Source organism: Trachemys scripta, chromosome 11 (assembly GCF_013100865.1).
Source record: "Trachemys scripta elegans isolate TJP31775 chromosome 11, CAS_Tse_1.0, whole genome shotgun sequence".
In the NCBI taxonomy this organism is placed as follows: Eukaryota; Metazoa; Chordata; order Testudines; family Emydidae; genus Trachemys; species Trachemys scripta.
The window spans coordinates 35,957,530-35,972,048 of record NC_048308.1 but is presented as its reverse complement, the minus strand read 5'-3'; the positions used below and the strand labels follow the sequence as shown (position 1 = coordinate 35,972,048).

General features: G+C 40.8%; 1 protein-coding gene across 5 annotated transcripts in view; it reads left to right on the top strand.

The window, feature by feature from the left end:
* Window positions 1–14,519, top strand: part of ABCB11 (ATP binding cassette subfamily B member 11) — a 70,193-nt gene that overhangs the window by 18,802 nt on the left and 36,872 nt on the right. For all 5 annotated transcript variants that reach the window (XM_034785908.1, XM_034785909.1, XM_034785903.1 and 2 more), the window contains 6 exons: window positions 779–903; window positions 2,873–3,047; window positions 6,077–6,190; window positions 7,094–7,204; window positions 10,232–10,357; window positions 12,284–12,487. In XM_034785908.1, the coding sequence (XP_034641799.1) occupies window positions 779–903; window positions 2,873–3,047; window positions 6,077–6,190; window positions 7,094–7,204; window positions 10,232–10,357; window positions 12,284–12,487 (855 nt within the window). The remainder of the gene's footprint in view (window positions 1–778; window positions 904–2,872; window positions 3,048–6,076; window positions 6,191–7,093; window positions 7,205–10,231; window positions 10,358–12,283; window positions 12,488–14,519) is intronic.

Genomic DNA, 14,519 nt, shown 5'->3' with positions numbered 1-14,519 from the left:
GCTTTGTTGCACCTATTACCCCCAACCTCTATCCTGATTTTTCACACTTGCTATCTGGTCACCCTACCTGCTGCTGCTCATGCATCTGGTCTCCAGTGGCTTTGCTAAGGACTGCCACAAGGGAACAAAGAGGGAGTGCTGAGGTCTCCACTTAAGCTACTCCTATGGCTGCCCTATTGGCAACGGGAGCAGATACACAAGCAGGTGGGAAACTCTGAAGTAGCTGCTTGCTGCTTTTTCCCACTCCTTATTGTCAGCCCAGCTGAAGAGTGATTCAGCACTGGAAACTGGGTGGCACCTGGAGTTTACAGCCACTGCCCCTCTCTACTTCCAGCTGGCATCCTCTGTTACTCCTTCCCTTGCTGCTTAACTCTGCTTAACCCTTCCCAGAGCTGCTTAGAGCCATGCAGGAGCAAGGAAGGAGGAGAATGTGAAACCACACATTGTCAGCTGCTCTCCCCAGTGACTCTCACATTCAGCAAAGCAGTTGGCAATGGGATATGGCCATGCTGCCCAGAGTGCAAGTGTACATTGTGGCCACATGCTAGTGGGGGTTTGTGCATGAACAGGACAACACAGAAGATTCTGAGGACATAAAAATAAAAATCTGTGGTCTATAAATTCTGCTTAGAGTATGCTGGGGAGACATAAAGTCTGGCTAGTATTGTTGACAATGAGGAGTGCTTGCTGATAATGCTTGATTGGTTAAACACGGTACTGTAAGCACTAAAACTGGAGCAGGATAATATTTTGCCACTAATTCTTCTTGACTTTTTAGGCTGTGGCAAAACTGACAGGCCTAGAGTTAAAGGCATATGCAAAAGCTGGTGCTGTGGCTGATGAAGTGCTGTCATCAATCAGAACAGTGGCTGCTTTTGGTGGGGAGAGGAAAGAAATTGAAAGGTTTGTTCGGTCACATTTCTATGAGGTTTCTTATTTCTTTAGATTGAAACAATAGGTTGGTTTTTTTAAAAAAAAGGTTATCATAAACTCCCAGGCCCTGGCAATTAGTCTGACAACTACAAAATAATGACCACCCATCAGCATTCAAAAAACATACATGTAGCTAACCCATAAATTCAGCCTGCCAGCAACATCATGCAATCATAAACTTTAACATCTTATAACTCAGCCAGCCAGTGAATTACAGCAGCAGAATAACTCCTTTCCATCTGCCCATCACCTCCAGGAACATACTTTCAGCCTTCCCCCAAACCCTGGCAAATATGTGGCTTTTTCAGTGTTCCTGGAAAGTCATCAAGGGCAGGCTATTTCAAGCCAAGCAGGGGGGCAAGTTCCAGCCACAGGGTCCTTGCAGAAAATGCCCTTCCAGCAGTCCCCTCTCTTTTATTTCTTTGAATTAGCATTCCAAATGGCTAGATATTGATGCATACTGTACTGTTTCATCCACATTGCTCTAAATAGCAAAAGCCACTTTGCCAATACAACAGCCATTATCCCTGTTGTCATTCCCACTTAAAGACAGCTGTTTATAAAATAAGAATATATCTATGTATTTAAAATGAGCTTTTCAAAAGAGATTTTAGACATACGGTTACAATATCTCCATAAGATGGAGTAGTGTAGGTGTCTTTCAATGAGAAATGACTTGAAGAAAATGCAAGACTGGAAACTCAGTATTTGAATATGTGAAAAAGGCAGCAGATTGATTGAAGTACTGTAAGGTACATTATATAATTGTTTAGAAATTAACACGTGATCCACAGCAGATATGAGCCATTATTTAAAAAAATCAAGGATGCTCAGCTCAATGTGCTCCAAAATAAAGGTTTTTGCTGAAGACCCAATAGAAATGATTCCATGATTTTTTTTAAAAATTCTATGTGAGTTGCAAATGATGTAAGAAATGTATCTGAAAACACATACATACATTTCTTACATTGCTTGCAAGCCAAATATAGCATTATGGCGCCTGAGAAAGGGAAAGGGGAATTGATTACAAGCACTTGTGAAACTGACTAGCCTATTTTTGTTGACTACATTGGGAAAACTACAAATAGTAAATGAACAGTATAAATACTTAAAAGTAAATTAGATTTTTAAAAAAATCCTTCATGTTAATAATGTGAAGTGTTATTAGTCACCAAAATTTGCTTTCTGAAAATATCTGTATAAATATACCTTAGCTTATGGAATGTAATGAACAGTCAAAACAAAATTTTATTTAGAAGTTGCCAAAATATTTATGAACGGTTTTTTCCCATTATTCACCCAGGTCTAGCAAAGACATTTTTTTTAAATGTACGATTTTTAACCTCACCATTCTCTTTAACAATAACAACAACAAACCACCCTAAACATTAATAGAACCTTGGTGTCAACTGCTTGTCTTAGATGCATTTCAAGCATCATCAGACTGCCAAGATGGCAGATTCCTGTTTAACTTGATTATTTATGTTTTTTTTTCAATGATTTACTCTTTGTAATTAGATATAGTGAGTTGATGGTATTATACTGCAATTCTCTTTTAAACTAATTTAAAATACAGCATGGTTGCAGATCTGTCACAAATTATCCAAAACTTCTCCTATGTCAGAACAACACAAATTCTTTTGGGCAGGTAGTTGCAGTAATTCTGATATTTTCCTATACTTATAATAGGACAGTCTACAATTTTAATGTCTGAGGTTGCTACTACAGCCATTGGAATCATTAACATCTTTGCAGTTAATTTCAGTGAGAGCAGCACGGGGCCCTTACTGCAGAGTTGTAAATGCTATATTTTTAATGGTATCCACTGTATTACTGAAGGAACATCACTCCATGAAACAGCCTCATTGTACTGGTCTTTATTCATCCTAGTTTTCTGTTAAATGCATTTCGTCCACTTTCATTTTTATTTTTTCCTTAGATATGATAAAAACCTAGTGTTTGCCCAGCGCTGGGGAATTAGAAAAGGAATGATAATGGGATTCTTCACTGGTTACATCTGGTTCATAATCTTCCTGTGTTATGCATTAGCCTTTTGGTATGGCTCAAAACTTGTCCTTGAAGAAGAGGAGTATTCACCTGGGACTCTCTTACAGGTACTGATTATAATACTTGCTCCTTTCATATCTTATAGTTTTTCAGAACTGTCCCTGAACATGTACATTAGTTATCACCTAGCTTTCAGAGTGGTGACTGCTGTCTGACCATGCTTTTCTTTTCTGCTCTTTGCTCTCGTATTTAGTTGCCAAATATAAAATGGCAAATCACCCTATTTTTCCCCTGAACCTTCTTCTCCACTACTCCAGGATTCAGCTGCTATTTCTGTCTGTAAAGTTCAAACTCTGGTTCTTCCAGTGGTGTGCTGGAAGCACATTGTGCCAACTTTTATGCAGCTCTGGAAGCTGTTAGGTGAAGTGGAATGGCTGTTCTAGAGACCAGTAGTTTAAATGTTATGGAACCTGAATCCTTAGATATTTTAATTATTCTCTACTGCTGGCAGATGGCCCTCAAATGGAACAACCTGAAATTGCACTTGGCACTAACAAGTCAGTGCAGTGATAAAGCCCACCAGAGATTTCCTTGACTTGCACCCAATAACTGTAGTTCCACATTCCCAACTGGTAAATGGCAGCCAGCAGGGAACTGACAAACTGCAGCCAGCATTGGAAGGGAATATCTCCAGTGCCGCCTTCTTTTCTGAGTTGTCAATCATCTTTCTTTTGCTTCAAATTTCTCACTTAGCACTCTAAACATATACACCCAGCCTCCAAATATTCCTTTCCGGGTCACTGAGAGGTTGTGCTGAACACCCACCCAATTAATTCAGCAAGGGTTAACCAAGCAATTCTTTCCCTTGTTATAATCAAAACCATTGGGCCTGGTTCCTTTTTGCTTACTCTGATTTTACAGCAATGTAGCTTGGATGAGTTCAGTGGATGAGTTCAGTCTTGATTTATAATAGTGTGACTGAGAAGAGAATCTGCCCCTGTGTATTTTTCATTCTCCCCTGGCAATCGAGTTTACCTGCCACACCCTGCCAGCCTCTCCTTTACACATGCCTGTCTGCTGTTCTCAGAAGGCTAGCTGAGTCCTTGACTGCTTCTTGCAGAATTCCACAGACATCACCAAACTAATGTAAATGGTTACACATAATCCTTTTCACATTTTTTAATTGTTTCCAAGCTGATCAGTCATAACAGAGCAAAAAGATGGGCCAAAATCAAAGGGCATATTCATTATCTGCTACATCAAGCTACCACATAACCAAGAAGGGACAGCATAAATCAAAATAAGTTCTAAACAAAAGTTTAATTCTAATGAGGGCAATTTGTACTGTAGCAATAGGAAGAACACGTACTAGGTTAATATTACATAGAATATATTACTGCCCAGTTCCTTGAAATAAAAGCAGCAAAGTAATGAAGAAGCCTTCCCCCTTCCTTGATCATTAAGAAAGGGATAGGTAATATGACCGGAAATATCATATTGCCTTTATATAAATCCATGGTATGCCCACATCTTGAATACTGCATGCAGATGTGATCACCCCATCTCAAAAAAGATATATTGGAATTTGAAAAGGGCAACAAAAATTATTACAGGTATGGAACAGCTTCTGTATGAGGAGAGATTAATGAGAGTGGGCCTTTTCATCCTGGAAAAGAGACGACTAAGGGGGAATATGATAGAGGTCTATAAAATCATGACTGGTGTGGAGAAAGTAAATAAGGAAGTGTTATTTACTCCTTCTCATAATACAAGAACTAGGGGTCACCAAATGAAATTAATAGGTAGCAGGTTTAAAACAAACAAAAAAGTATTTCTTCACACAATGCACAGTCAACCTGGGGAACTCTTTGCCAGAGGACGTTGTGAAGGCCAAGACTATAACAGGGTTCAAAAAAGAACTAGATAGATTCATGGAGGATAGGTCCATCAATGGCTATTAGCCAGGATGTTCAGGGATGGTGTCCCTAGCTTCTATTTGCCAGAAGCTGGGAATGGGTGACAGGGGATGGATCACTTGATGATTACCTGTTCTGTTCATTCCCTCTGGGGCACCTGGCATTGGCCACTGTCAGAAGACAGAATACTGGTCTAGATGGGCCTCTGGTCTGACCCATTATGGCTGTTCTTATGATCTTATGATCTCTGTCCTCCAGTGTCCTATTCTTTGAGTTCCCCACCCCTGATTACAACAACCAACACTTTCAGACTTGGGTGCCTACAGTTAGGCACCTTAATAAAAGTGGTTTGATTTTCAGAGGGACTGAGCACTCACAGCTCCCAATGAAGACAAGTTCTGGCAAATGCTTTCAGCATTCTGGCCTCCTCCCCAGCTTCCCTGCCAGGTCCTGTTGGGCTCTTGGAGTGCAGTGTTTTCAGCCCATTGGTGTTCGCCCCTGCTGGCTGAGGTCTCTAGTGATGCTGCACAAGAAACATGGCCTTTCTTCAGATCCCATGTCAGATCTCCTCTCATGCTACCATGACTTAGTGCAAAAGGACATGATCCTTGGATTTTCAGAAAGGGGTGATCAGCAAGTGATTCCTTCCTTGGGTTCTTGGCTAGGATAGGGAAGAACACTCTCATTGGGTAGGGCTGGGGTGAGCTGCTGCAACAGCATGCATTGCAAAACCAGAGGAGGAATGTGGGTATGCTGGAGGAGTGGAATTGCGGCTTCCACAAATACAGTAGCTATGAAGTGATACAGCATTCTACCAAACGGGCCTGCCGTTGTCCCATCCCACACTTGCTCAGTTCAAGCACTGGCAGGTGGAGTATGGGTTCTAATGGCATAGTCACTACTGCTGTGGGCCCTTTTATGTAGGGGGGGGGGGAATCCTCTCAGAGGCAGGAACCTGCCTTTGTAGCAAGGTTTGCAGGTGTGATAGATATACAGCCATCAGTCCCACATTAACAGCAACAGTACTTCAACCAAAGAGTATTTTAAAGCTGCTGAAGTAACGCAATGCATTTAAAACTCCAAATACAGCTTGCTGGCCCCAAACATGTCCAGAAGGCTCAGTCCTTATCTAGTTACCACCCGGGTGGCACCAGGTTGTTTTCTAAGCTCTAAGAAAAAAATTAATGTAAAGCAGTTAATGTCTTCCCATGTTTTTTCAGGTTTTCTTTGGAGTCTTAATAGGTGCTTTAAGTCTTGGTCAGGCTTCTCCTTGTTTGGAGGCTTTCGCCACTGGCCGCGGGGCTGCAACAAACATCTTTGAGACAATAGATAAGGTAAGTACGGAATTCCTAAGCTCTGTCAGTCTGCTGTGAAAAATAGTTAAATAAGCCCCGTGCAGGGTAGGCTTTTATTGGCAGTGTAAATGAGAAAAATGAGGGTAATTAAGAAACAGCTGACTGCACAAGAAAAAGACCTAGCTGCAATTTATAAAGAGGGCATCTTTAAATGTTTTGTTTATGAATATTCAAGTTTTTGCCAAACACTGATATTTCATGCTCAGGTCTCATAAGTGCAGCTAATGATCAGCTATGAATTAAGGCTAAAGGCTCAGAAGAAGGTCTTAATATTCATACTGTAGCCAAGCTCCAGGAAACACCAAATCTCCAGCTGATGTAAATGGATATAGCACCATTGATGTCAATGGATTATGCAGCCTTGCACCAGCTGAGGCTCTGTCTCCCAAAGCCCGTCGGTGTGTTTAGATGAGAACAGAAGTTTGTGTTTTTAATTGTTGTTATGCTATCTTTATGTTATTTAACATGATTCTAATAGAAAGTGAACTTACTCATAATTATACCATTGTGTGCTGGGACTTTTCCTTGAATTTTTTTACCATGACAAAGCCACAATATTTCTTATGCTTTGCTATGACACACACCCAGCCTTTCTAATGGATTATCCCCAGTGACGTAACGTAACAGACTGAGAGAGATGGCTGTGTGCCCCCTGCAGAAGTCATTTCTCTTCCCAACTTTCCTCACCAGTGACAACCACATTGTCACTTTAGCTTAGAGTCTTATGCTCCTGTAGCAGAGTCTGTATGGCTTTGGAGTACAGCCCAGAGCTGTTCAAACTGAAATGTCATTGTTTTGTATGTTGGACGGAATACTGCATCTACTGCAGCAAAGTCTCGGTTGTTTAACACCAAATAAATAACGTGACAAATTCTACTCTAGAAACCTACCATTGACTGCATGTCAGAAGAGGGCTACAAGCTGGATAAAATAAGAGGTGACATTGAATTCCATAATGTAACATTCCATTACCCATCCAGGCCAGAAGTAAAGGTGATTATTCATCATTCCTCTTTTGGCTAATTTACTGTAACTAAATGGAATATGCTGTTATGCCAGTAATCTGTAAACTTCTATGTTAGAGCTTACTTTCCAAAAGCACAAGCCCTTTGTTTAAAAGTAGGCAATTAATTATTTTGGTGTCAACAGTGTTAGAAGTTGTGTAGTTTTCATTTCCAGCACATCTATGAGAATTCTTTTCTGTAGACTATAAACTCACAAAAATTCAGTTGGGTTTATCTGCATACTGTTTCCCTCCCTTAGACCATCACTGACAGGTGTTTGTTCATCCTGTTCTTAAAAACCGCCAATGATGGGGATTCCACAACCTCCCTTGGACGCTTATTCCAGAGCTAAACTATCCTTATAGTTAGAAAGTTTTTCCTTACAGCTATCCTAAATCTCCCTTGCTGTAGATTAAGCCCATTACTTCTTGTCCTACCATCAGTGGACATTGAGAACAATTGATCAGTGTCCTCTTCATAACAGCCCTTAACATATGTGCAGACATAAGAACATAAGAATGGCCATACTGGGTCAGACCAAAGGTCCATCTAGCATAGCGTCCTGTCTTCCAACAGTGGACAATTGCCAAGTGCCCCCAAGGGAATAAACAGAACAGGTACTCATCAAGTGATCCAGCCCCTGTCGCCCATTCCCAGCTTCAGGCAAACAGAGGCTGGGGACACCATCCCTGCCTATCCTGGCTAATAGCCATTGATGCACCTATTGTCCATGAATTTATCTAGTTCTTTTTTGAACCCTGTTATAGTCTTGGCCTTCACAACATCCTCTGGCAAAGGCTTGCTATCAGGTCCCCCCTCGGTCTTCTTTTCTCAAGACTAAACATGCCCAGTGTTTTTAACCTTTCCTCAGAGGTCAGGTTTTCTAAAACTTTTATAATTTTCATTGCTTTCCTCTGGACTCTGTCCAATTTGGCCACATCTGGTGAGGCATCACCAGAACTGAATAGAGCGAGACGGTTGCCTCCCGTGTCATACAACACTCCTGTTAATACATCCCATAATGATATTAGCCCTTTTTGCAACTGCATCACATTGCTGATTTGCATTCAATTTGTGATTTACAAATATAACCCCCAGAGCCTTTCTGCAGTACCATTGTTAAAACAGTTATTCTCCATCTTGTGGTTGTGCATTTAATTTTTGTTTCCTAAATGTAGACTTTGTACTTGTCTATATTGAATTTCATCTTGCTGATTTTAGACCAATTCTCCTATTTGTCAAGGTTGTTTTGAATTCTATCCTGTCATTCAAAGTGCTTGCAACCCCTCCCAGCTTGGTGTGATCCGTAAATTTTATAAGCATAGTCTCCACTCCATTATCCAAGTCATTCATGAAAATATTGAATAGTACTGGACCCAGGACTGACCCCTCCAGGACCCTGCTAGATACCTCCCCCACATTGACAGTGAACAATTGATAACTACTCTTCAAGTATGGTCTTCCAACCAGTTTTGCACCCATCTTATGGTATGGAAATCTAAACCACATTTCTGTAGTTTACTTATGAGAATGTCATGTGTGTCAAAAGCTTTACTAAAAGTCAAGATATATCATGTCCACCACTTCCTCCCATTCACTAGGCCATTAACCCTGTCAATGAAGGAAATTAGGTAGGTTTGGCATGATTTGTTCTTGACAAATACATGCTGGCTATTCCTTATAACCCTGTTATCCTCAAGGTGCTTACAAATGGATTGTTTAATCATTTGTTCCACTATCTTTCCAAATATTGAAGTTAGACTGGCTGGTCAATAATTCCACAGGTCCTCTTTATCCCCTTTTGAAAGGTTGCTCTATGTGTGCCTTTCTCCAGAACTCACCCATTGTCCATGAGTGCTCAAAGATAATTGCTAATTGTTCCGGGATTACTTCAGTTAGTTCTTTAAGTACGGAAGTTGAATTTCATCATGCCCTGCTGATTGGATTATATCTAATTTATCTAAATAGTCTTTAACCTGTTCTTTCCCTATTCTGTCTTGCATCCTTCCCCCTTGTTGTTAATATTAATTACTCAGCGCAATTAATATTAACTATTATCTGTCCATCATTAAGCTTTTTAGTGAAAACTGAAGCAAAATAGGCATTAAACACTCCAGCCTTCTTGACACCATCAGTTATTAGATCTCCTTCCTTGCTAAATAGAGGACCTACACTTTCCTTCTTCTTGCTGTCTTGCTCCTAATGTACTTAAAGAATCTCTTCTTATTACCTTGTATGTCCCCTGCTACGTGTAACTCACTTTGTGCCTTAGCCTTTCTGATTTTGCCCCTAGAAGCTTGTGCTGTTCTTTTGTACTTCTCCTTAGCAATTTGTCCATGTTTCCACTTTTTATTGGATTCCTTTTATTTTTCAGAGCTCCATAATCAATTATACAGTTCTATAAATTTATGCAAAAATAGGATAGAAGGTAGTAAAACAAAATGAGCGAAGAGATTTTATAATTTAATTCTTCCATTGTCCTGGGGAAGTGCAGTGCATTATACTGTAAAGTGCTAGGAAGAGGGAAACAAACACTGGCTGTATGTCCTCTTGCTTCACTGCTGCTGTGACAAGGTCTGCTTGAAAAGAGTATTATTGGGCAAACAAATAAATGCAGCCACTTCTAGACACAGCAGCATATTAAGTATCATATTATTCTATACAATGTCTTTGGCGCAAACATAACATGTAGATTTTAGCAGGTACTCATAACACATATGCAGCATTTGTCAAAAGGTATTAGAGCTAAATTATCCTCTAGGATGTATCCAACTCGTCTTCATTTCAATGGGAATCAGACATAACCAACAAAAATCAGAATTTGCCTGTATATCCTTCATGGAAAATAATGCTCTTAACGAACTCTAATGTCAAGCTTTTCAGTTTATTTAAAAATCCTTTGGTTCTCTTTTCCCCTCTTCATTTAAGATGAAAGCAAAACATGATGATTTCCAGTCCATCTGATTGGCTTCAGGAATTTTGTATTTACAATGGATGGTCTCTCTTGTGCTTTCAGATTTTGGATAATCTTAGCATGGTTATTAAATCAGGGGAGACAACTGCTTTTGTTGGACCCAGTGGAGCTGGAAAAAGCACCACAGTGCAGCTCATTCAGCGGTTCTATGACCCTACTGAAGGCATGGTAAGTGTCTCACTCCAGCAAGGTTTCTCTAACCTTATTCACTTTGAAGGGTATCATCGTTTTTACTCAAAGTTGGGAAGCAGGATTCTGGATTTTTTAAAAAATCCATTCCAAGAAACAGTGACTGAAGAAATGAGCAGGATGCTTTGTTTAGTTCTGTTCTGGAGTCTCCAGAATGATACAATCAGCAATATTTATGGGAAAGAAAAGAAATTTTTAGTGAGGACAAAAGTGGTTTCCCTACAAAATAAGAATTAAATGCTAAGCTTCAATGAGAACTGCACTTATGTATATAAAGGTCGTTTTTAGGATAGGGAATCCAGAAGTGACAAACAGTTTTAAATCCTGAGAAATGTAGTCTTGAGCACTTAATCATTATCCTATAATTAAGGCTAAGATTTAGTCACGGATATTTTTAGTAAAAGTCACGGACAGGTCTCAAGAAAAATTCATGGAAGCTGATTATCTGTCCGTGACTTTTACTAAAAATACCCATGACAAAATGGGGAGCTCAGCTGTGGGGTCCCCACACTGCCCTTAGTGGCTGGGCAACTGTGGGGGGCTACTGGGAGCTCTGGAGATCCCCACTGCCTGTGGGGGCTCGGTGCTCTGAGATTCCCCCATGCCCATGGCGGCCAGGAGCTCCAGGGTCCCCCCGACGCCCTGCAGCTCCCAGCCACTGCGGGCTGAAGTCATGGAGGTCACTGGAAGTCAAGGAATCCGTGACTTCCATGACCTCTATGAAAAAAAAAACATAGCTTTACCTATAATACTGCTACAGTATATGCTGAATGGATTGGCTATGTCTTATTACCAGCAGCAGAAATATTTAATATATAAACATTCTTATTTCATTAACATTTGGCTTAATGGTATAAATCACATAAATGGTGCTCTGTAACTGAACGTAAAAGAGTCAAAGGATGAGTGAAGTATAAACAGATTCTCACTAAGTCATATTATGGTGATCTTTCCATAATTTCCTCATGTCCTAGTTATGCTAATAGAGAATGAATTTATGTTTGTTCAGTTATTTTTGTGAACATTTTTATCAAAAATGTCTGGTTTTGAACATTTTCCTTTTCACATTTTTTTAGTTTTCATTGTTCCTTTTCCCCCTCCCTTTATTTCCCTTTCCCTTTCCCCCTTTTTTTCCCTTCTTCTGTTTTGCCAGTGAAGAAAGGAGGGGGAGAAGGAAAATGAGGGGGGAATATAGAACTGAAAAACAATCAACCCCTAAATTTTCATTTTCCAGTTTTGTAAAAAAAAACCTGAACATTTTTTAAAAATCCTTTTTATTTTGCAAAAATTTCTATTTTCTAAAGTCCATTTCTCATCCCAAAACCAAATCAGTTGAAATCTTTCCACCAGCTCTATTACAAACACAGATTAGTTCTCATAACCAACCCCTGAGATGTAGGTATAAGAAACTGAGGCAAATGAACTAAAATGTCAGTTTTGGAAAAAAAATTCATTCTGAATTAGGATGAAAAGTCAAAACGTGAAATTTTTAATGGGAAGCGATTTATCTTTAGATTTTTGTAGATTAATGGATTATAAAGCCAGAGGGGACCACTGTGATCATAAAGTCTGGTCATAGGATTTCCCTGCATTAATTCCTATTTGAGCATATTTTTGGAAAAACATCCAATCTTGATTAAAGATTTATATGATACAGTATAGCAAACATAATTGTTTATTTCACTGGGGGGTGGAAAGCAGTCATCTTCTTGCTGGGTTGAGCCCAGTATTCTCATTATTTCTTTTTATAGTTTTATTTTTGAATCTATAGTCTGTAGTCCAAATAAGGTTGGTTTTGAGCTCTCTTGTACCAGAATGACTCTGGAGTAACTCCATTTGAGGCTGTAGAGTTACAGCACTGTGAGATCAGCTGCTTTTCTACTTTTAACTGGTGTTCTTCTGTAGGTTACCCTTGATGGCCATGACATTCGCTCCCTTAACATTCAGTGGCTGCGCTCACTGATTGGTATTGTTGAGCAAGAACCAGTCCTGTTTGCTACCACAATTGCAGAGAACATTCGCTATGGCCGTGATGATGCTAGTATGGAAGACATCATCAAAGCAGCCAAGGAAGCCAACGCCTACAACTTTATCATGGATCTGCCACTGGTAAATTTTGCCTGTTAAAGTATTTCATCAGAACTTGATGAATAGTGAGCAAATTCCTCTTCCTTTCCCTCTGCAACCAGGACCAGGACTGGAGAATGGCAAACAAACTACTATCTTTCAAAAAGGGAAAAAAGAGGACCCAAGGATTATAGACCAGTCAGCTTAACTTTGATACCTGGAAAGATATTGGAACAAATGATTAAACAATCAATTTATAACCACCTATAGGATAATAGGGTGATCAGGAATAGCGAACGATGAATTTGTGAAGAACAAATCATGTCAAACCAACCTAATTGCCTTCTTTGACAGTGCTATTGGCATAGTGGATGGGGGGCAAGCAGTAAACGTGATATATTTTGATTTTTAGTAAGGCTTTTGACACAGTCCCACATGACATTCTTATAAGCAAACTAGGGAAATGTGGTCTGGATAAAATTACTATAATGTGGGTGCAAAACTGTTTGAAAGATCATACTAAAAAAGTAGTTATGAATGGTTCATTGTCAAACTGTGGAAAGGTATTTAATTGGGTCCTGCAGGGCTCAGTCCTGCATCTGGTGCTATTCAATATTTTCATGAATGACTTGGATAATGGAGAGGAGAGTATACTTATACAATTTGTGGATGACACTAAGCCGCGAGGGGTTGCAAGCACTTTGGTGGACAGGATTAGAATTCAAAACAACCTTAACAAATAGGAGAATTGGTCTGAAATCAACTAGATGAAATTCAATATAGACAAGTGCAAAGGAGCAATCGTCTCAAGTTGCAGTGGGGGGAGGTCTAGGTTGGATATTGGGAAACACTATTTCACTAGGAGGGTGGTGAAGCACTGGAATGGGTTACCTAGGGAGGTGGTGGAATCTCCATCCTTAGAGGTTTTTAAGGCCCGGCTTGACAAATCCCTGGCTGGGATGATTTAGTTGGTGTTGGTCCTACTTTGAGCAGGGGGTTGGACTGGATGACCTCCTGAGGTCTCTTCTATGATTCTAACTACATTTAAGAATTAAAAATCAAATTCACAATCACAAAAGGGAGAATAACTGGTTCGACAATAGTACTGCTGAAAGGATTTGGGGGTTATGGATCACCAATTGAATATGAATCAACAATATGATGCAGTTGCAAAAAAGGCTGATATCATGGTGGGATGTATTAACAGGAGTGTTGTATGTATGGCATGGCAGGCAACTGTCTTGCTCTATTCGGTTCTGGCAAAGCCTCAGCAGCAGTACTGTGTCCAGTTATGGGCACCATGTTTTATTAAAGATGTGGCCAAATTGGACAGAGTCCAGAGGAAAGCAATGAAAATTATAAAAGTTTTAGAAAACCTGACCTCTGAGGAGAGGTTAAAAACACTGGGCATGTTTAGTCTTGAGAAAAAGAAAACTGAGGAGGCAGGGCCGGTGGAAGGATGTTTCACGCCCTAGGCGAAACTTCCACCTTGCGCCCCCCCCATCCCCGAGCCCCCGCCCTGAGGCGCCCCCCCGCGGCAGCTCCCCCCCTCCGCCCTGAGGCTCACCCCTGCCCCACCTCCTCCCCGAGCACGCCGTGGCTGCTTCACTTCTCCCGCCTCCCAGGCTTGCAGCGCCAATCAGCTTAGGAGTTCCCCTGCCGCCCCCCCCCCTTGCTGCAGGCGGCCCTCCCTGCACTCCACTGCCCCAGCTCCCTCCGCCTAAATGCCGGCGGCAACCGGGGCGGCCGAAGATCTGGCTGCCACGGTTGCTGCCGAAGAAAATGGCGCCCCCCAAATCCTAGCGCCCTAGGCAACCGCCTAGGTCGCCTAAATGGTTGCACCGGCCCTGTGAGGAGGGTCCTGATAGCAAGTCTGCAAATATCTTAAGGACTGTTATGAAAAGGACACTGATCAATTGTTCTCCATGTCCACTGAAGGTAGTACAAAAAGTGATGGGCTTAACCTGCAGCAAGGGAGATTTAGGTTAGACAGTAGTAAAACTTTCTAACTATAAGGATAGTTAAGCTCTTGAACAGGCTTCCAAGGAAGGTTGTGAAATCCCCATAACTGGAG